At 42.0% G+C, this 21,626-nt stretch overlaps 2 protein-coding genes across 2 annotated transcripts in view; both read right to left on the bottom strand.

The window, feature by feature from the left end:
• Positions 1-15,546, bottom strand: part of llgl1 (LLGL scribble cell polarity complex component 1) — a 70,154-nt gene extending 54,608 nt beyond the window's left edge. Inside the window, exons 1-2 of the mRNA XM_080724500.1 lie at positions 15,250-15,546; positions 12,120-12,217 (exon numbers count right to left, since the gene is read on the bottom strand). Of these exons, the coding sequence (XP_080580626.1) occupies positions 12,120-12,217; positions 15,250-15,330 (179 nt within the window). The 5' untranslated portion in view covers positions 15,331-15,546. The remainder of the gene's footprint in view (positions 1-12,119; positions 12,218-15,249) is intronic.
• Positions 15,547-17,330: 1,784 nt separating this feature from the next.
• The window catches only part of myo15aa (myosin XVAa), a 63,076-nt gene continuing 58,780 nt past the window's right edge, over positions 17,331-21,626 (bottom strand). The window contains 6 exon segments of the mRNA XM_080723212.1: positions 17,331-17,825; positions 18,746-18,886; positions 19,201-19,334; positions 19,764-19,897; positions 20,109-20,242; positions 20,697-20,857. Coding sequence (XP_080579338.1) covers positions 17,724-17,825; positions 18,746-18,886; positions 19,201-19,334; positions 19,764-19,897; positions 20,109-20,242; positions 20,697-20,857 — 806 coding nt within the window. The 3' untranslated portion in view covers positions 17,331-17,723.

Raw genomic sequence — 21,626 nt, 5'->3', positions numbered from 1 at the left:
GTACTCTACACCAGAGGTTCTCAACCTTTTCAGGCCGCGTCCCCCAAGGGAGCGTGTCGCTGTTACTACATGTCATCTTTTCGACACCCGGCTCTAACCCTCACCCTAACCTTAACCTCCGTGGAGTGAGTCGCTAACCCTCCGGTCGAAATGATGGGCGTTTGCAAAAGCGAGATTTCCCCGTCCCCCAAAATAATCATATTTTAACTGGGGACCCCCCCACCCAGAAGAGCACTATAAGAGTTGAGGAATTACATTTTGTATAACACGGTTCTATTGTGACATTTTCTATCCGAGCCAACTTTTTCCATGTTTGTTTAGTTTTTTTCTCTTTCCCACACAATGGATGGGATGAGATGGTCTTCCTGGTCACTTCCATGACTTCTCTCCCACCATCTTCAGACTTCTTCCTAACTTCCTAACATCCCTGTTATGCAACACTCTGCACACTCAGCAGCTGTGAGCCCAGCTCATTAACACCATACACTCTTCACCCCAATACAGAATGCACGAATGCCCACTTAGCTCAGAGCAATAAGACAAGTTGGAGAGGCAAGATAGAAATAGAGAGAGAGTGAGAGAGCCTTTGTATACGGTGCACCCAGTGGAAGAATTTGGCATGGAACAACGGGTGAGGGACAGAGAGTGACAGACACGCTCCATAGCATAGCCCTCAACCATATGTGTCCCAGCACCCCCAGCAGCTAGTCATCTCGGGGACTGTCATTATTCCCTGTAGCCAAAATGATTTTTTTTTTTTTTTTGCTCTTTTTTTTTTAATGCCACAACAGCATCTCATAATATCTAGGCTACATTTCACTTAAACGCCAGAGCTTAACTCTGCATGTAAATAAGACTTTTTTTAATTAATGTGAGAGATCGGTACATAATTCTGTTAGTCCTCCCAGTTTATATTAGCTAAAATGCTAACTAGCCAGCCTTTGTTAGCCGTTTGTAGCCAAATGCGGTAATATCGGGACTCCATTACTTAGCGACGCAACCCACAGTATTTATCCCATTAATTTAATGCCACGTGTGTTCCAAATGAACAATTATTAACCACGTAATGTATGATTTTGTGTATTATTATTTATTATTCTTCCGCCGTTCTTCCGCTGTTTCTTCTTCTACGCTGGTGAAATGATCCGTTCCTGTCTGGAGGCGTCTGTGACGTATGCGTTTGTCTTCTGTGAAGCTCCGGTGCGGAAGCTTCCTTTGTCACTGAGTTAGCTTAGCATTGAATAGATCAGTGTCGTCCTAAACTATCTAATTCTAACGTTCAGGGTGTTTGTTTTTTTGGACAATAAATTGACAGCCAAGAAAACATGGATGGAATGCAATCGTTCACTCGCCGTCGGAAAGTTGACTTTAGAGTAGACTATTCTGGTTGACTGGCTATGAGTGGCTAATGGCTAACGCTAGCTAGCGTTAGCTAGCGCTAGCTGCAGCGCTAGCTGCAGGCTATAAACAAATAAAACGTGACCCAACTCTATTGTTGCTCTCTTCTACAAGCTCACAACGCGAGGCGGTTAAGCCTGTAGATTGTGTTTTATTATCAGGTCAAATAATCCTTCTGACTGAAGTTACACAAACATTGATTATGCTACATTTAGCACAGTTAGCCCTGTTGCACACGTAATAGATTCACTTCAACCTCGTGTTGAGCAGTTAATCCTATTTGCTATGTACGTCTACAAAAACCTTCATATTTCAAAGATAACGTGCTTACTGAAGTCTCACAGATGTCACAGTATGGTACGCTCAAGCAGAATTACCCGTATCTTTCGTATTGTTTAATAAACTGCATTTTAATCCGATCAGATGCCATTTTCTGTTGTTTTTCAGCCATGCGAGTTGCGAGGTGTACTGCACTTAGATACATTAATACCTTTTTAAGGAAACGACGACCGATCGGATTAAAATGCTCCTCATTAAATAATACGATCATTACGGGACATTCTGCTGGAGCGTATCCTATGGTGACATCTGTGAGCCTTCACTAAGCAATTTATCTTTGTAATCTGACCGTTTGTGTAGACGTATGTAGCAAATTGGTTAAACTGCTTCACGGTTGGCGCAGCGTAGCGTCTTTACATTTAGCCCAATAATGCTTGAGATGCTGTTGTGGCATTATCTTTTTAGAGAGCAATAACTACATTTTAAAACATACATAAACCACTTTAGCCCTATGTTATACCAAGGCTATTTGAAAATAGACGATCTACAAGCTCACAACGCATTGCGGTGCGACGCGTTGTGAGCTTTTAGATCTGCTATTTTCAAACATTTTGTACTTTTACTTTTGGTACTTTAAGTACATTTGGATACCAATACTTTTGTACTTTTACTCAAGTACATTTTTTATTCTGGACTTTTACTTGTAACAGAGTGATTCTACATTGCAGAATTGATACTTTTACTTAATTATAAAATGTTGGTACTTTTTCCACCACTGTGTAAACGTTTGTGTTCTCATGCCAATAAAGCTTCTTTGAATTGAAGATTGAATTGAAGATTGCTCCCCATGTGGCGGAGTCAGGTCATTGCAGGTTAGAAATTTATTTAAAACTTGAATATCTCAAAAGTCCTATTTCAGCATGGCATCATTCTATAAGCCATATCTTCAAAACTGTTGGGTCAATCTCCACAACCAATATATCATTTTGTAGCTATGATCCCCAGCTTCCAAATGAAATGAAAAAATGAAAATGAAAAAAATTGCAATGACTGGCTCCTGGGGAGATTGGGACACATATAGTGAAAACCTACAGGGATGCCCCCTCAGTCAGCTGGCCCAGGGATTCTGTGCACAAACAGAGGCACAACTACCAAATGGAAAACACTTTGGAACAAACCAGATTATAAGAAAACAAAAGCTACCTAACATACTGGAAAGAGACAACCCAAAGCAAAATAGAATGCTATCTAGCACTAAAAAGAGAATATATGGTACATTAGCAGAATATCTGAGCACAGTAAACGACCCAAAACTTAGGAAAGCCTTGACTAGGTACAGACTCAGCGAACACACAGACAGATCCAAGGGAAGACAGACTATGCACCCACTGCACACAAAATATGGTAGACAGAGCTACACTTTCTAACCACCTGCCCACTATACCAAGACATCAGACACATACTTCCCACAGATTACACACACCCGAAGTGAATTTGAAAACATGACCAATGATGAAAAACTCCCATACCAACTGCGAGAAATACAACAATGTGCGAACACAGCAGCAAGATTTGTGAACTGCTGCGACAAAAGAAGGCTGGAGACTGGAGACTGGAACAAAACCACCAGGACTAAAAACCATGGATTGACATCTAGACCTACTGCACATACAGTATGAAACAGAGCTGCTACCTTTAAATGCATTTTGAGAAAAAATAATGCTGCTATTTGTTCCAAAAGCTTTATACCCTGTATATATAAAATGTCACAATGCGACATAGCTCTGTTTACACAATGCTATACCCCCTCCAACTGTATATATGTTTCCCATTTTCAACTGTTTTTATTTTTATTTGTGACACTTGCTTTGGCAAATGTATGTTTTCTCATGCCAATAAAGCTCCTTTGAATTGAAAAATTGAATTGAGTGAGGGAGACAGAGGGGGGATTTAAAAGTCCTCAGATCCCCTCCGAATACCAACGAGCCACAATACGTGGGGGGGGGGGGGGGGGGGCGAGCTGGGAGGAAGAGATGGCTGAGGGGAAGAGGAGAGTATAAGAAGGAAACAGGCGAGGGAAGGGGGAGTTGGATTATTAAAGGTTGATTCAGCATCTGTTTCCTCAGCTGGCTTTCATCACATGAACTGAATGAGATGTTACGAAACTACATTCACTGTAAACTACACAACACGTACTAAATTCAAATACAAATTACAGCACAAACTATTATACAATCTACAATACAACGCATATTATAAAACCACATGAACCATAATAAAAACTACGAGACAAACTATAAGACAGACAACAATATGAACTACTAAACAAATACAATCTGCAATACAAATTACCACACAAACTAAACTAATATGACAACCAACAACAAACTACAAACTACAAACGCAAACTATTATAAAAACAACAACGCAACAAAATAGACAAAAACAAACAAACTAAAGAAAACTATGTTAAAATGGAAAAACAAACTAGACAGTAAACGTAATGGTTCAAAGGTTTTAGGTATGTTTTGTCAGTTATTTCAGCACAGAATTGACAGTCAACTTATTATAAAATAAACTAATGAATGAACCAATAGGACTCAGGCTACCGTACAAATGTGAATAAAAACTAAAACCTAATGAGAGTCGAGTATAACAGAAAATAAACAATTTGGACAATATTTTACTCCAACGAAGGAGTTCCTATAAAACTATAGAATATCTGTGAAGTTCTTTATTACAGGTACTTATTTTTCTTTACTATAATTTCTGGATTTCATCTGTCTTTACTCTCTCTCTTACCTCAGACACAGGCATGTCTGACGCCGTGTTTCAGGTCGATTGGTCGGTAGGGATGGGACGATATGAAAATGTCATATCACGATTATTGTGACAAAAGAAATCGTGAAAAGATAGCCGATCTACAAGCTCAAAACGCGTCGCGGCGCGTTGTGAGCTTGTAGATCGGCTATTTTTTGGCAAAGACATTTGATAGAGTGAAAAAAAGAAAGGAAAAAAAAGTATCAAGTACGTGTATTATAAGTACGTTTTACCAATTTATAGAGGGTTTAAGTGGTACCGGATATGCAGCTCGGCAAATAAAAGGTGAATTGATCCCAGTGCATGACGGAGGACGATATCACGATAAATTAAATCTCCACGATACGATTATCGTGAGTGTTTTTTTATCATGATAAACGATAATATCGCGTATCATCCCATCCCTATTGGTCGGGATATGTGAACTACAGACGTTCACACAGACTGACAGAGACTTTGTGCATTTATAATAGGAATTGTATTATCTGCGCTGTGCAATGTTTGTTTAGACGTAAAAGGCCAACCGAAATTGAATTTTGTATAATAACAATTCATTGTAAATCAAAATGTCATGATTGTGACAGCCCTACTAATGAGTACTGAGTGATCTCACACACAGTGCTGGTTTATCAGTTGTTCATGGTACCATATTGACTAGCACGACCCAAGATTGTCAACATCCAGTTTGTGTTCAGTCAGTGTACAAATAATATTGATTGACAGATTAATCACTTGCGAAATCTCCTTCGGGCATATGTTGCAAACGTGTAAATATTGCCAACACTTCGACATTGAGATGGATGAATTACTGTTATTTTTCAACTATGAGTTCTCAATATAACACAAGAGACTATGCAACATGCAAACAATGGACTTGAAGATATCAATACAATCACGACAGACTTATCTCTGACCTGAAGTGTTTTGTACTTCAATGCTTAGCTATGTCTGAACATTTCATCTATTTCAGCGTGTCTACAGTTTGTGGAGCAGCACTTGACTGTGAGATCATTTCACCTTGTCCAACATGAACAAACAGTGTGTGTGTGTTTGCTCACTCAGACAGAAAGCCTTTCAAGCAGCTGACAGCTGGAACAGATAAACAAACACACATAAAGTTACATTGAAACTAGCAGATGAGAGTACATCCACGCGTGCATGTGTGTGTAAATAGTAGCTTGTCCTCTGCCTGCTGAGTGGACGATACTACAGCTCCGTGATCAAAGTTTATGCATGATTCAGCACAAAAGTACACACACACTCACACACACACACACACACACACACACACACACACAGCAAAAGTGACACTGAACTCAGTCAAAAGCATTCTCTGAAATCCATCATGGTTAATTAATCATATTGTTCTGGAAGCAATAAAGTGCTACTGTTCTGATTCTATCTGAACAGATACAAACATGATGCTATATACTGTATGTAAACTGTATCCAAACACCACCATAAAAGCTAACAAATGAAGCCTGTCCCTCCCTTCCCTACGACACCCTGGCTATCCCTCCAAGACTCTTCTCCCTCTTGGCTGCGGAATGACAGGACTGCAGACTCACTCCCCATTTTCCGCCATATTCTTAAAGGAGCCATAGTCAACTTTTTCTTGAAAAACGGATGCTAAAATAAAAATAATGTTTAAAAAATAATAATAATAATAATAAGCTTCATACATGTGTTTCTATTCAAAAATGACCACAAAAAGCGTAAAATAATGATAAAATAATCATTTTGGCCATTGTCAGACCAACACTTTGTTTACATTCTAGTCTATTCTTTGATAGTGTTAGACTAGGATGTAAACAAAGTGTCGGTCCGACAATGGCCAAAATGATTATTTTATCATTATTTTACGCTTTTTGTGGTCATTTTTTAATTGAAACATATTATATGAAGCTTATTTTTTCATAAAATATTTTTTTTTTTTTTTATTTTAGCATCCGTTTTTCAAGAAAAAGTTGACTATAGCTCCTTTAAAACTCACCTCTTCAGACCCTTCTTGCATACTTTTTTGATAGACACTTGTTATATACTATGCTGAGATGTACGTACGTTGGTTTAGCCTACCTGGTGTCCTTGTTTCTTGGTAGCAATTATTATTTACATTTTTATTTGTTGACAATAGGGTCCATGCCCTGTCGCTCGGGATAAGAAGAGCGTATCACTAAATGTAAATGTAATTGTAAATTGTAAAACGGCAAAATGGGAAAGAAAAGAGAGATGGGAGGGGTGGAATGAAAGACAGAAAACAGGAACTCCCTTCAGGTTTGGGAACTGGGAATGTGAATGAAAAACATAAGAGAAAAGAAAAAACATCACACCCTCGTAATGGGCAGAGCCACCCTTATTTCTGAACTATTGAGTCAACAGTTTTAGCCTGAAGAAACAAAGGCCATCTCCCTGAGATATGTGTGTACGAGCGCGCACGACGCATGTGCGTTTGTGTGTATTCTACCATTAGTATGGAAGTCATATTGACTGACTTTTTCCACTTTCATACAGTTTGACAAAACAAAGACACAGAGAAGTTATCTGTTTGTTTGTAAATGACTAATCTGAGTTGCCAGGAGTAAATGACAGGTATTGTAAGATGTATTTTGGTGTGTGTGTGTGTGTGTGTGTGTGTGTGTGTGTGTGTGTGTGTGTGTGTGTGTGTGTGTGTGTGTGTGTGTGTGTTGGGGGGTACTTGTATTATTATACCTGTGAGGGCCAAACGTCCCTAAAAGTATAGTACAATTTGAGAAATAACAGACGTTGTAGGGACATTTTCTTGGTACTTTTTTGTTTTTTTGTTAGGCTTACAAATGGGAAAAGACGATGCGTTGTGAACTTGTATATCAGCACTTTTTCAGCTATTGTTCTGCTATTTTCAATGTCGACCTAAACTGTTGATGATATAGTAATAAAACGTGCGTGTTAGGGCATTCACTAAATATTCAAATATTCGAAACATTCGAATATCAAAGTTACTATTCGACGTTGTTCACCAAAGTCGAATATTCGCTTATTTTATTTTATTGTTTTCTCTTTAAAAATATATATAGTTTATAAAGCTTGGCTAGATAGGAAGTCATAAGAATGAGTTGTCAATGCCCCTGGTGGATTAATTTGTTAATGCTCTATACCAGGGGTTCTCAAACCTTTTTAGGCCGTGACCCCCAAAATAAACATATTTGAACTGACTCCCACCCTGACAAGCACTTAGAATTGTAGGTATTACATTTAATGTGACTCTGTTCCGCAGATAAATATTGTGAAAATAGCAGATCTAGATAGCAGATCTACATGCTCACAACGCCTCGCGTTGCGAGGCGTTGTGAGCATGCAGATCGGCTATTTTCACAATGTTCGCCTCTTGCTTACTTAATATTTGGCAGTTTGGCCAGTCCTGTCGAATATTCGACTATTCGAATACTTTGAGGTTGAATAATTCAAATACTAAAAATCACTATTTGTGAATGCCTTAGTGTGTGCGTGTGTGCGTGGTCCAGACAAAGGAGACGGTCCAACATGCTGAGCTGAGGACATTTAAAGTCCTCCCGTCTCCAAGCAGCTCTCATCCCAAGCCACTGCACTGGTTACCGTGGAAACGCACTCAAAAGCTGCCTTCATTAAGACTAGACTCAGCAACAATGCTCTTACTCAACCAGTGCACACACACACACACACACACACACACACACACACACACACACACACACACACACACACACACACACACACACACACACACACACACACACACACACACACACACACACACACACACACACACACACACACACACACACACACACACACACACACACACACACACACACACACACACAGGGGGTTAACCCAGGGCAGCGCAACATGCATTCCACAACGGGAGACTGACTCCCCTCTGACACCCCAACCACCCCCACACATGCTCTCTCAACACACACACACACACACACACACACACACACACACACACACACACACACACACACACACACACACACACACACACACACACACACACACACACACACACACACACACACACACACACACACACACACACACACACACACACACACACACACACACACAGGCGTCACAATGGAGCGAAAAGTGGGACTGAGTTACTAGGGCCCAAGGTGGAGGGGGCCTTAATCATTTTATACTTTAGCTATTGAAAAATAGCAGGTATACAATAGCAGATATTGTAGATCTACTATTTTTGAAAAGTCGTGAAAATGTGTGCAAATCTTTGAATATAAAATGTACATATTATGTATTTTTTAAGCAAACATTTGTAACTAAAATTGTGCTTCTGGGGGTCCCTGGAACTTAATATTTTGAGATGGGGGTCCGTGGCCAAATACATACCATTTTGGGGGTCCTACACATGAAAAGGTATGAGCACCACAGACATAGAAACATAGGTTTTTCAAAAAACCTTAGAAGGAATGGAAATATTCAAAGACTTTCACGATTTTTCAGAAATAGCAGATCTACAAGCCCGCAGCGCGCTGTGAGCTTGTATATCTGCTATTTTTCAATAGTTAAAGCTTAAAATAATGCGTTCCCAGTCTAAATGGGTTAAACATTCATGGGGGGCCCGCAGTGAATCCTTGTACCCAGGGCCCAGAATTTGGTGCGACACCCCTGCACACACACAAACCACATTGTCCCCTTTCCCTCTGCTGAGCCCCAGTCTGTGGTTCAAACAGAATCTCTCTTGGCGTAATATGACTCTGTCTTCATAAACATACTGAGAGAGAGACAGAGAGAGAGGAAGAAGAAGAAGAAGAGTGTTTATGACAGAAGAGGGAACAGGGACCAGAGAGTGGAGATAGTACCATTGATTTAGTTTTCCACTCTACTGCTTGGAACAGGTCAACAAACAATATGTCAGGATCACATACCCCTGCTCTCAACTCCTAAACTGCTTCTAGAATCCAGCCCCCCCACCATCACTACTAGACACACACACACATCTGTCGGCGTGTGTGAACGCTCTAATCTCTAATAGGACGATCACGCATCTGGCACTGCTGACAGACACGTGTGTCTCTGTGTGTGCGTGTGAGTGTATGTGTTGCACGCACGCAAGCGCACACACACACACACACACACACACACACACACACACACACACACACACAGGTATGTAGGCAGGCACCTCTAGCTAGGTCAAGGCTGAACTGCCAAATGATATGGGATCACAGACGACCACATACAAACACATATTTAGTTATTTACCCTGCGCACAAGCACACACTTTCACGTCGCTATACTCCAGACATGGTTTAGTCTAGCATGTCAAAATGTTTGCTACCTCTTCTCTTTCACACCTGGCCCTCCTCCTCCACCCATCTTCCTTTCCCCCTCCCCCCCGCCCCCACCCCCCTCTCTCTGTGTGCAGTCGGTGCCTGGTACTACCAGTCTCTCGCTCTGAAAGCTGCAATTCAAAGAGCTGATTCTCTAGTCTACTGCATCAGCATAACTAAACGCACGCACACACAAGGAATAGTCTCTCATGCACTAATGCAATCTACACAAACTTCATAAACACTTTTTGCAGCGTGTGCACAATCGCTCTCAAATACAAACACTCGGAAACATGTTGAACATGCACTCAATATATTAGTGCACACCATGCTGAAGGTTCACTGCACTGGAATCAGCGTCACTAGCGATAAACCACAGCTCAGTAGATCAACAGACAACTCCCTGGTACAGTAGAAACACTGATCATCAGTGGTATAGCTAAAAGGGCTATATGGAATTTCCATAATGCTGTCATGCAGCAGCGAACCACTTAACATTCTCTATACTTCATTTCAATACAGCAAAGATTGCCTATCTATAATGCACAACATGTCACAATGTGTTGTGTTGTGAGCTTGTAGATCAGCAATCTACCTATTTTCGCCAATTGTTAATCTATTTTGGCCTATTATGACATGCCCAGAATAGGGACACTAGGGTTCATATTGTCAAAACTCCATTGCTCATCCATAAGGCTTTCCACAATTATTAAGTAACCACAGTATACTATGAATCATGTCGAAAACCTATGTAGTTATTATGTAGTCATAAGCTCTTGTTCGTAGTTTTATATTATAAAACCCACACAAACCTTTTTCACTTAAATCGTTTGATCTACAAGCTCATAGATCATTTCTGTTTAGTACCAACTCATTTACCAAAAGAACACGTTTTGAAATATGGCGATGCAAGGCTTCTGCCCTCTAGTGTACTAGTATACGGTACCGTGCAGTAAGTCCTACACTCATTTTGATCGCTGATCCACCTACCCTGCTTGTACTGTTGTGTGATATTGACTAACAGTCAAATAAATCGTTTTGCTAGTCTAAGTTAGATTGTCCTGCGATCAATGCAAACACAGACTTTTCTTTGTGCCCAAAATGTGTCAGGAGTCTGAATAAAAATAATTGCAACAAATGATCTGTAATTTGATTTGTAGTACTGATACTCAGATTAACATAATACTTTTTTATAACCCTATCTCAAACATCCCCCTCACGTTACAAAATAGGCAATTTAAGCAGCCCGTTCTAACAACCGCGACACGAGGGGGTACTACGGCTGCTATGGCGTAATGACCGTAATCGCTGTAGCAGTCAAAATTGGCGTTGTAGAGACAGCTGCGACGGCAGCAGGTTTATATATCGAGTGCTGGTCATTTCCGGTTACCGTTGTCATCTACCGTAGCCGTCCATAGCTTAAATTGCCTATTGACATAGATATTGTTTGTGGTATATACAGCTGTAGTTCTACAATAAACGATAACCCAAAACAAACCCAGAACCGCTGAAGATGATCTCTACACAGCTTTGTACTTTCCAACTGAACCCATGTTATGTAAACCCAGAAACACTGTAGATGGATACTGTTAGCTTGTCCTCCTACCACAGCTCTTTCCTCTTTCATTGACAAGTGACGGAGGCACCACTGCCAAGGAAACGACCATCGCTACCAGACAGAATGTCAGATTAACCAAACACTGTAATTTAGCTCAATTTCCATTGGCCATGTGTGTACAAAATACCATGTCCTTTACTATTGTGAAATACGCTGAGTGGGTCAAATGCTGTGGCAGGACCCAGACTAGAACTAAAATTAGGATGACAACAAGGATGGTTTTATGGAAGCAAAAAAACTACCCCCACCCCAAGCGCCACAGCAACAAAAGGGAAACGCTGACTGTTTTTTACCTATGAACGTTCAGAGAGATAGAGAGAGAGAGAGACAGAGAGAGAGAGGGAGAGAGAGGGAGAGAGAGATAAAGTAACTGCAGTGCAGGGATGAAGTTGAGTCCACATAGCAGCACTTACCAGAGAGACAAACAGCACTGGAACAGAACAATTAATTACAGGGAGCAGATGATTGCTGGTACACAGGAGAGACGTGCAAGGTGTTGATGCGCACACATGCTGGGGTGTGTGTGTGTACGTGAGAGAGAGAGAGAGAGAAAGAGAGAGAGAGAGAGAGAGAGAGAGAGAGAGAGAGAGAGAGAGAGAGAGAGAGAGAGAGAGAGAGAGAGGAAGAGAGAGAGAGAGAGAGAGAGAGAGAGAGAGAGCAGGGAATATATAAAAGCAATTAACGCAGGATACACTTTGATGGCTCCTGACTTGGTACCGATGGCCATCAGCTGCAGTTTGGGGTCGTAGGCCAGAGCACTTGGCTGGTGGGGAAATCCATGCTCCACAGTCTGATGAAAGAGACAGAGACATGAACATATACAGGACAGGGTTAGAGAAATAGCAAAGTGACAGATTAGAAAGAGACAGACGGGCATCTTTAATTCATTATACTGTTTTCCTGGTGTGTGTGTGTGTGTGTGTGTGTGTGTGTGTGTGTGTGTGTGTGTGTGTGTGTGTGTGTGTGTGTGTGTGTGTGTGTGTGTGTGTGTGTGTGATATCACAATGCATGAGTCACAATCGTCTGTTTTTGTTTTAAGAAATGAAAAAATAAAAAATAAAAAAGATATTGTCACAATACGATATTGAGGTTTTTGGTAAGAAATATTGTGATTGTTAATTTTGCCCTGCCCTTTGTGTGTGTGTGTGTGTGTGTGTGTGTGTGTGTGTGTGTGTGTGTGTGTGTGTGTGTGTGTGTGTGTGTGTGAGTGTTTGTGTGTGTGTGTGTGTGTGTGTGTGTGTGGGGCACGTGTACTGTACACACATGGGACAGACGGTCTGTGCAGTCAGCGAGGCGTCTAAAAGGGAGGACGCCCTTAATAAAGTCAAGGCAAAGCTTTATAAAGTAGTGATGGAAGGAGCATTGTTTAATTGCAACGTTCTGCAGGCCTTGTTAAATGGGATTAACATGAATTTTCTCGTGTTAGGAGACAGCTGGGGAAATATTTAGGTCTATTGGCGTGAAAGAAAAGACAAACAAAACAAACGAATGAGGACAGAGGGAATTTATGGAAATCTGGGTTAATATTAACATATTATTCTAGGAGAGTATTTTGTGAGTTTTATTCAATGTCTCTCTGCCCGCATTTCACCAATGACCACGTCACCCGTGATGAGCAGATATTGTTAAAGGACAGAAAATTGCAATGTGTGTAGAATTAATTTGTTCAGACATAATCATTATTTAAAAGGTAAAGTACTATTTTAACATACAACACCTAAATTATTGGGTTTATTCAAAAATATCATCAAAGCCCCAGTATTCCTTTCGCCCTGTGATTCACCGCCCCCATGCTATATTTTCTCACTCCGTGCCAAAGGTTCAGGGACCCCATCTGTTCTACTGTGATTGACACAGAATGCAGCCAGACAGCAGGTCAAGGCCAGTGGGTCTCAGCTGGTTTTTGGTTTTCCCTGCTGGATGTCAAATGGAACTAGTTGTCATTGCAGTATAGTTGCAGTCAAACCAAAAGCTGTATATACACTGTCAATTCATATATTCAATTCACAACTGCTTTCAATACATCCACTGGTCCAGAGAAATACAATCCCTCTTCCTACTAAAGCCTCCTATGCACTCATGGTATTGTAAGGCACACTTCTCGCAAAAGTGACCACCAAATGGGCTGCCATAGGTCAAAGTGTGGTCCAGGCCTGGGTTCCTTGAGGGGATTCCAAATGGATCCTTACAGGTGTGTATTTCTGAGATATTGGGGTGATTTCAATGAAAACGTTTGAGAACCACTGGCTGGCATATGTTATATACAGAATAATGTATAGTAGATGATGTATGGTGGTGGTCCCCACCAGTATAGTAACATTAGTCATGGTCATAATAGGTAGTTTGCTGGACGGTGTTTTTAAACTAGTTTCACTGGCACTCACTTGTACCTCACACAGAGAACCATCACACCAGTGCGGTCTCCCCAGAGTAAAAGACAATCTCACGCTTACATATAATGGCGTATTTCCAAGTTTTAGTGGGGACTGGGGAGCCAACCTTGGAGAACATGAAACCTGAGACTCAAATTCAATGGGAAATGCTTTCACCCCATGGGCCCTCATAAACAAGAGCGATTCTGAAACCTTTTAGAAGAATGGGCTCTTTAAAACCAAAACTACAGCCAACGGCAACCTCAACAAGTCTCTGTGACAGTGTTTCTCAATCAGTGGGTTGGGTTGACATCCAAGATACATTCTCACACACAGGGTCTCCCAGGGATGACAACTTTACAGCAGAGGGGGAACATTGTGTTGCTGTATATATTCTGAAACACTGAGTTGTGACTGCCTGGTTCCTGGCCAAACAGCAGCATCAATTCACTGCCACACTGCTCTCTGAACTACAGGACAGGCTGGACTGTAGAGACAGAACATCCGCAGATGATTCATCATGTATCAGCAATTCTCAAACCAAACCTAAACTAACAAAAACCAAAACTGAGCAGCAGTAGGCCTATTCCATATGGGAAGCATCATCATCATGCAGCTCTGGTGGTGAAGTTCTGAGCTAAAATGTCCAAACCACTTAAAGTAATCCCAATAATCTGACTGCACCCTAGATGATAATCCGTATTATCCACATTCGGGGTGTTCACTCTAAATTCGCAGTATTAGAGCTAGAGGACGAGTGTCTGCATGTGCTCACTGCTTGGTTGAAATGGATGTTTGCATGTTAGTTTGAAATCAGAGCTGCCATTTATTATTGACGCGCCGTGAAAGCAATTAAAAACCACACCAGATGCATTCCAGTCTCGCCATCCCAGGCAGCCATGCGATTTTAAAACCAGCATCATTTAAAAAAAAATGCAATAAAAAAAAAAACACTGTATGGAAAACGGGACGAGAGTGTGGAGCAGAGAGAAGCGGCCGAGAGGGAGACCAACGCTTATCATCACAACAAATTCCCGTGAAATGTATCCATTTGTAACTCCCGAGTCAGTGTGCAGTCTGTGCACACATGTAGTAGCCTGACCAAATGGACCGTTATTTTTCGCACACTCCCACATGCAATTGCAGGAATGCTGCAGCAGTTTACAGGTCTGTATTAAACTCTTGAGAGTGTACAATGGAACCAAATGGACCCCCGTTCCATTTGTACGCTCTCAGAGTTCTGGGTTCACTGTTATTATAGTTCTTCACAGAGGGACAAGGGAAGCATAGCTGGGCTGCTGCTGCGACTACCAGCGAATGCTTCTCTTGTGAGGTAAGCCAACGCACTGCACAGACAGACAGACAGACAGACAGACAGACAAACAGACAGACAGACAGACAGACAGACAGAGCGTTGGCGTTGTTGTAAATGTTTGAGCCGTTACTTTACCTTGTTGAAGGCGAACAGCTCCTGCTTGATCTTCTCTCGCTGCGGGTCGTTGCCCTGCCGACGAAACCTGAACTTCATCATCTTTGAAGCTTCAAGCCCGGCCCGAACAGGCAGGCAGGGAAGGGGGGAAATGAAATGATTCGGGGGTGACAATAACACAATTCCTCGGGGGTTGAAGAAGCGACGCTACCGAACTAGTCCATCCATGCAGGCTGAATGAACGCAAGCAAGGCTGCCTTGCAGCACGGCAGGCTCCGCTGCTTTCGTTAGTGTTGCAGTTTATTGTAGGGCTGCGGCTCTCTCTCTTGGCACTGTGTCAGTGTGTTCAGATCGTGGGTTAGACCACCGACCACCCCCCCTCCCCGGTTCACACGAACCCCGTTCGTTCGTGCTGCCCAATCAGCGAAAAGAAATCTGTGACCAATTATTCACACACGCCCACAAGCCCCAGCTCTGTGGAATGCGACGTTCGATTCGTAGCACCGGGCGCACCGTTGAGTAAGTATAGTGAATGTACATCACCACTGTTTCCCAAACAGTGGGTGGGGACCCATTTGTGGCTCACAGACCAATTTTTAATGAGTCACGACTCATGTAAAAATCCCATTTTATTTTCCTACATTTAAAATAAATAAACATATACAGGCCTATATTTGAAAAAATATAAAAAGATAAATACATCATTGTATACATTTTAAAACACATGGACAAACACATCTAAGAAATGCCATGAATAAAAAACAAAAATAAGAAGAAGTGAAAATAGCCGATCTACAAGCTCTCAAGTGGAGGGTTAGTTGTAGGCCTAGATCGTCACGCAACGGAAGAGAAACCAAACCTTCCACTGAGTCCCCCGAGTTTGAAGTCTGTAAAAGAAACGGACAAGTTCAACACCCAATAGCAGTCAAGTATTTATAATTTGGCTACCGAGTGAACTTGATGGTATGCATGCCCCAAAGACGCATCGGGCATCAATTAATAATTCACAAACACATGTAATACAAACTTGAATTTATTTCCCAGTTTTCCCACTGTACATTCTTCAAGAAAAGTATACTACTATACATTATTTCCAAGCAAAAATACATTCTATTACAATTTGAAAATCATTGTAGTGCAAAGTATTCTTTCAAAGTCAGTGATGTGGCCTTCTTTAGTTTAGAAAGTAAAAAAAGGGGGGGATTAAAGGGCAGGATGCAGTACACAATATATTAAAATGATACGAGCATACACCTGCACCCCATGGATACTCGTTTTATGCCATTGGTTCTCAATTAAGGGAGGGGTCCAGGGAGCCTCAGGGTTATAAATTGACCCCTTTACAGGTCTGTAACTCTGAAAGGGTTGTACACTCTCAGTTATGGGGGTCATTGGCTTGAAATAATAAAAATATATGTTTTTTTAAAGGTTTGAGAACCAGTGATTCATGCCAGAGTTGTGACCTGTGGATGTGCTCTCTGGGCCCACAGCAGGAAGCAGAGAGCGCTGGTTGCTCCACCACAGCAGCAGACAGACACTTCTAATCCTTGCATCCTGTGTCTGAATGCGGTTCATGTCTCTGCTACCACTCCCTTCCACTCAACTCACAACTGTTACATCTACACTGTACACACAGTCCACAGTCCAATCCTCAGTTAGTTTGTGAAAAATAATAAAAGGTCTATTAGGATTTTGTACTGCAGCAGCAAAACCGTAAGTAATTTTTGTTGTTGGAAAAGACAAAATTATTCATGAGGTTTTGTCTATCATTGATGTCATTGATGATCAAACGTGCATTTCATGCAATGCACTTTAAGTACACTTATTGCTGTTTTTATTTGTGTATTCGGCTTTAATGTACTGTAAATGACTTAAAAAAAAGTACAGTAATATTGATTTCGTTACAATAAGTACAAGATTAAGATTCTTGGATTTTATTATGTTAGGGCCAAAAGGTTATAAAGTAAAAAAATAAATATGAGAAACATTTATTCAAGTCTTCTCTTGTCAGTCTATAAGGCATAGCAGTGGACGTGGTCTAAAAAGAAAAAATGTAAAACCACTAAACAAAGGGTAGGCATGTTTATTAAATGTATATCATATCATTAAATATTAGAATATTTATTTTTACAGAATCAAAGGTTTTATGGTCATGATTCACCAGGATCCTGGATGGCTTGATTCTAGGCTTAAAATAATCTTTTTGTAAAAGTCTATGGGGAAAAATGAATGGCCGATATATATATATATTTTTTGTGGCACCAGTAAACCACGCCCAATGCTATGCCCTATAGTCAACAGATATATGCCTTACAGCAGGCTACAATATAGCATATTATGCACCCATTCAAACTTGGGGCACATACACAGTAGACACAATATTAATATATAAGTCTCTATCAAAAATATTCTCATTTTTGAAATAGAGGTAGATACAGTTCAATTGTGCAGCATCAAGTTGGAGGGTGTGTGTGTGTGTGTGGGGGGGGGGGGGGCTATAGCAGGGTGATTTCACTGGGTGGCAAGGTGAGTCTCTTCTCCCTGACTGACAGCATGTTCTCTATGTGCATGGCAATGACCCGACACAGCTCCAGCGCCTGGACACACACACACACACACACACGCACACACACACACACACACACACACACACACACACGCAAAAAACAATCATCATGGCATACTTAAAATCAACATACATTAATCTCTTATTATTAATATCGGTATAATTCTATTAAGAAATTAATACCAACTAATGTACCATCAAAAGTTCAAAATGATTGCAATGAACGCTTATTTCTGCCTGTCTGTTGTTGTGTATGTACAGTATGTATGTATAGTACACTAGGCTACAGTTCACACATTCTTCCCACCAGAGGGTGCTAGAAACAACAATCTTGCCCTGAAACACACTAGCTAGCCAGTCAGCCCAAATTAAAAGCATGCAGCTCAAATATGCACACCTCTTGCATAACAATAATTTATTGACTTGTTTAATTTATTGAGCTGTTTATCATCTATGTCTGCCACCCCACCCCACCCCCAAATACACACAAACACACAGTCACATAATTTCTTCATCATATGGTGATGGTGTCGCATGCCAAATATAGCTGAATAATATACAAGCCAGACACAGCATCACATCCGTGAAGAAGTGTTAGCTTGCAGATCGGCTATGTTTGGCGACACATACGCATAAACCAGGTTTAACTTGCTCACAGACACACGCACAGACACAGACACACACGCACAGACACAGACACACGCACAGACACAGACACACACGCACAGACACAGACACACGCACAGACACAGACACACGCACAGACACAGACACACACGCACAGACACAGACACACGCACAGACACAGACACACGCACAGACACAGACACACGCACAGACACAGACACACGCACAGACACAGACACACGCACAGACTCAGACACACACACACACACACACACACACACACACACACACACACACACACACACACACACACACACAGCATACCTGCTCTAGCTGTAGTTGTATGATGCGCTGGGACACCAGGTCTCCTATCATGATCTCTACGTAGGGGTAACTGGAACCTGAGGTGGGCCTCTGGGTACGAGTCGACTGGACCTCCTTCAGAGGGAAGCGCACCATAGCCTCCTGAACATAGACACGTCACGCACACGCACACACAGTGACAGTCAAATACATTAAATAATAATGAATGTAGGAAATACTTTGTTTAATTTTCCTTGCAGCAGCATTACAATCATGGATGGACACCAGGCAGATGATGGCCAGTATGGCCAGCAGATGGAGACAAACACTTTGTTCTGCTGAACTAACTCAAGGTTATGTATCTGCATTCTGCATGACTGTGTTCTTACTGTCTTGTGTGGGATATGTGTGCATAGTCTGCACACACAAGTATGCGTGTCTTTAAACACGTGTGTGCATGCGGTTGACATACGTACATGCGTATCCTTGTTGAGGAAGTGCAGTCCGTTCTGATTGACTGCCAGGATGCATGGGGCCTGGGCAGAGGCGGAGCTAGAGCTCTGGATGTAGAAGAAGGAGGAGCCAAACATCGGGAAGGCACTGATCAGACCTGAAACAGACCCGAACAGCTGGCATTAAAATCCACCTTGCACATGTAAATGGTATCTGGATCACGAGCAACGATTGTTTATGCCCATTTTTAACGTACAGGAATTTACTCAACTAGCCATGATAGAATGATAGCCATGATAGAAATTCATTAATCTTATTCTGTCTGAATTTTGCAGGAGAGCAAAATCAAATAAAATACTTTAGCCTAGCTCCAGCCCCCTATGATGGAAGTTCTTGCTCTCCTTAAACATGTATGCCCTATATACCTTGTTGTAGGACAAATACAGACCACAATGTAACACCTATTCCACCTATAGTATGAGATGGACAAAAATAGGGACGGAGGATTGAAATAGGTTAATCTTTTATGCCCCCCCACCACAGACAAATGCACAGACGTAGGTGTGGTGTGACTGTGAAGTCCTACCTAGGAACTGTGCACGGGCCTGGTGTGGGGTGAGGGGCTGGACCTGTGGCATGTGCTGACTGATCACGTTGAGCCAATGCTGAGATCCCATCATGCCATAGAACTGGGCAGGAATACACTCCTGCACTTCACGACTACGACACACACACACACACACACACACACACACACACACACACACACACACACACACACACACACACACACACACACACAGAAAAAAGCAGGAGGGAACAGAGATTCAGAAAGGTCAGTTGTAAGCGTGTGTGTGTGTGTGTGTGTGTGTGTGTGTGTGTGTGTGTGTGTGTGTGTGTGTGTGTGTGTGTGTGTGTGTGTGTGTGTTACAGGGTGGGCAGGTAGATGGTGTCCTTGGCACGGTGCTGTAAGGCAGCCAGTCTGGCCAGCTGCTGCAGCTGCTGATCACTGGCCTTTCCCTGAGGAACAACAGTCAACAAGGCCTTCAGGTAGTCTGGCAACACCTGGAACACAGAGAGAATAAAACAAAAAGTAGATCAATCACAACTTTCCTCTCTCTATCTGGCCTATGTCTCTTTCCCTTTATCACAGTGATTCTCAACATGTGGTAGCGGGACCCACTGGGGCCGTGTGGATATTGCAAGTGGGCCCCCAACTAATAACTGATTTTATGATAAAATAAGATTAATAGTAAAAAATTCATGTTCAGAAATTGTCATGGTATTTTTTTCTTTACAACTTAAAAGAATTTGTGCAATGTTGTGAAACCAATAAAAAGGAATCTAATAGTTCTATTGACCCAAGCCGGAACACAAATACCGTAAACATGCTCTGAAAGTGCACATGGTCCACCCATCTGACCACTTAACACATTTTTCAAGGGGGCCCTGATCCAGAAAATGGATTGAGAAAAGTTCTGCTCTATCATGCATGTAGTGCATGGGTCTCTCCCTCTACCTGGTTGTAGTGCATGGTAACGTAGAGTTCGTTGTCCAGTTTGAGAGTCTGACTCCATATGACTCTCCTGAACCAGAGGCTGTAGTTGGCATCCACTGGCTCCGCCTCCGTGGCGATGTCCAGAATGTACTCTCGCTTGTTCAGGGGACGAACGTTCTGGCCTGAACACAGACAGGGGGACACACATGACAGACATCTGATGTTAACCATACTGACCATTATTTATATTCACAACTGGCCAACATGGTGTGGTGTGTATCATAGATAGACTGCATCAACAAAAACCTGAAATATGTTCGTGATCTCCTCTAACCACACCAACTAGCCTGGAATCAGTAGCATTTTGGGTGGTTACACCCCGCCATTCCGAAACACCGCCATTCCGAACATTGACTTCTAACCCTAACCCTAACCCTAAACCTAACCCTAACCCTAACCCTTACCCTAACCCTAACCCTAACCCTAACTAACCCTAACCCTACCCCTAACCCTACCCCTAACCCTAACCCTAACCCTAACCTTAGTCAATGTTCGGAATGGCGGTGTTTCGGAATGGCGGTCTGACACCTTTTCTGATCCAGTCTGGAGCAGAACCTATGTCATGTGGTAGTCATCAGGCGGACTATAGGTTTGCCAGAACCACCAAACTGGAACCACTGGTGCCGTGTACCTCCAAAATGTTTAATATTGTATAATTGTTTTGTTTCTTTTGGTATAACCTCGGAAACCCAGGCTTTTGTTTTGGCGATAGGAAGAAAAATAAAAGCCTGGGCTAACCTGCTGAAATTTCTGGCATAAGATGTGGGAGGCGGGCCATGGCACAGATCGGGAACCAATAGGATCCACGGGCTGTTTTCAGCCGGTGGATCCCCCCCTCTAGACCAAAATAGGCCTGTGTTAGGGAAGGCTACTTTTGGTATAATAATCGTT

This window comes from Nannobrachium achirus, assembly GCF_963921795.1.
Source record: "Nannobrachium achirus genome assembly, chromosome: 4".
Lineage (NCBI taxonomy): Eukaryota > Metazoa > Chordata > Actinopteri > Myctophiformes > Myctophidae > Nannobrachium > Nannobrachium achirus.
Note: the sequence above shows the minus strand (reverse complement) of the source record. Positions and strands in the feature narration are given on the sequence as shown.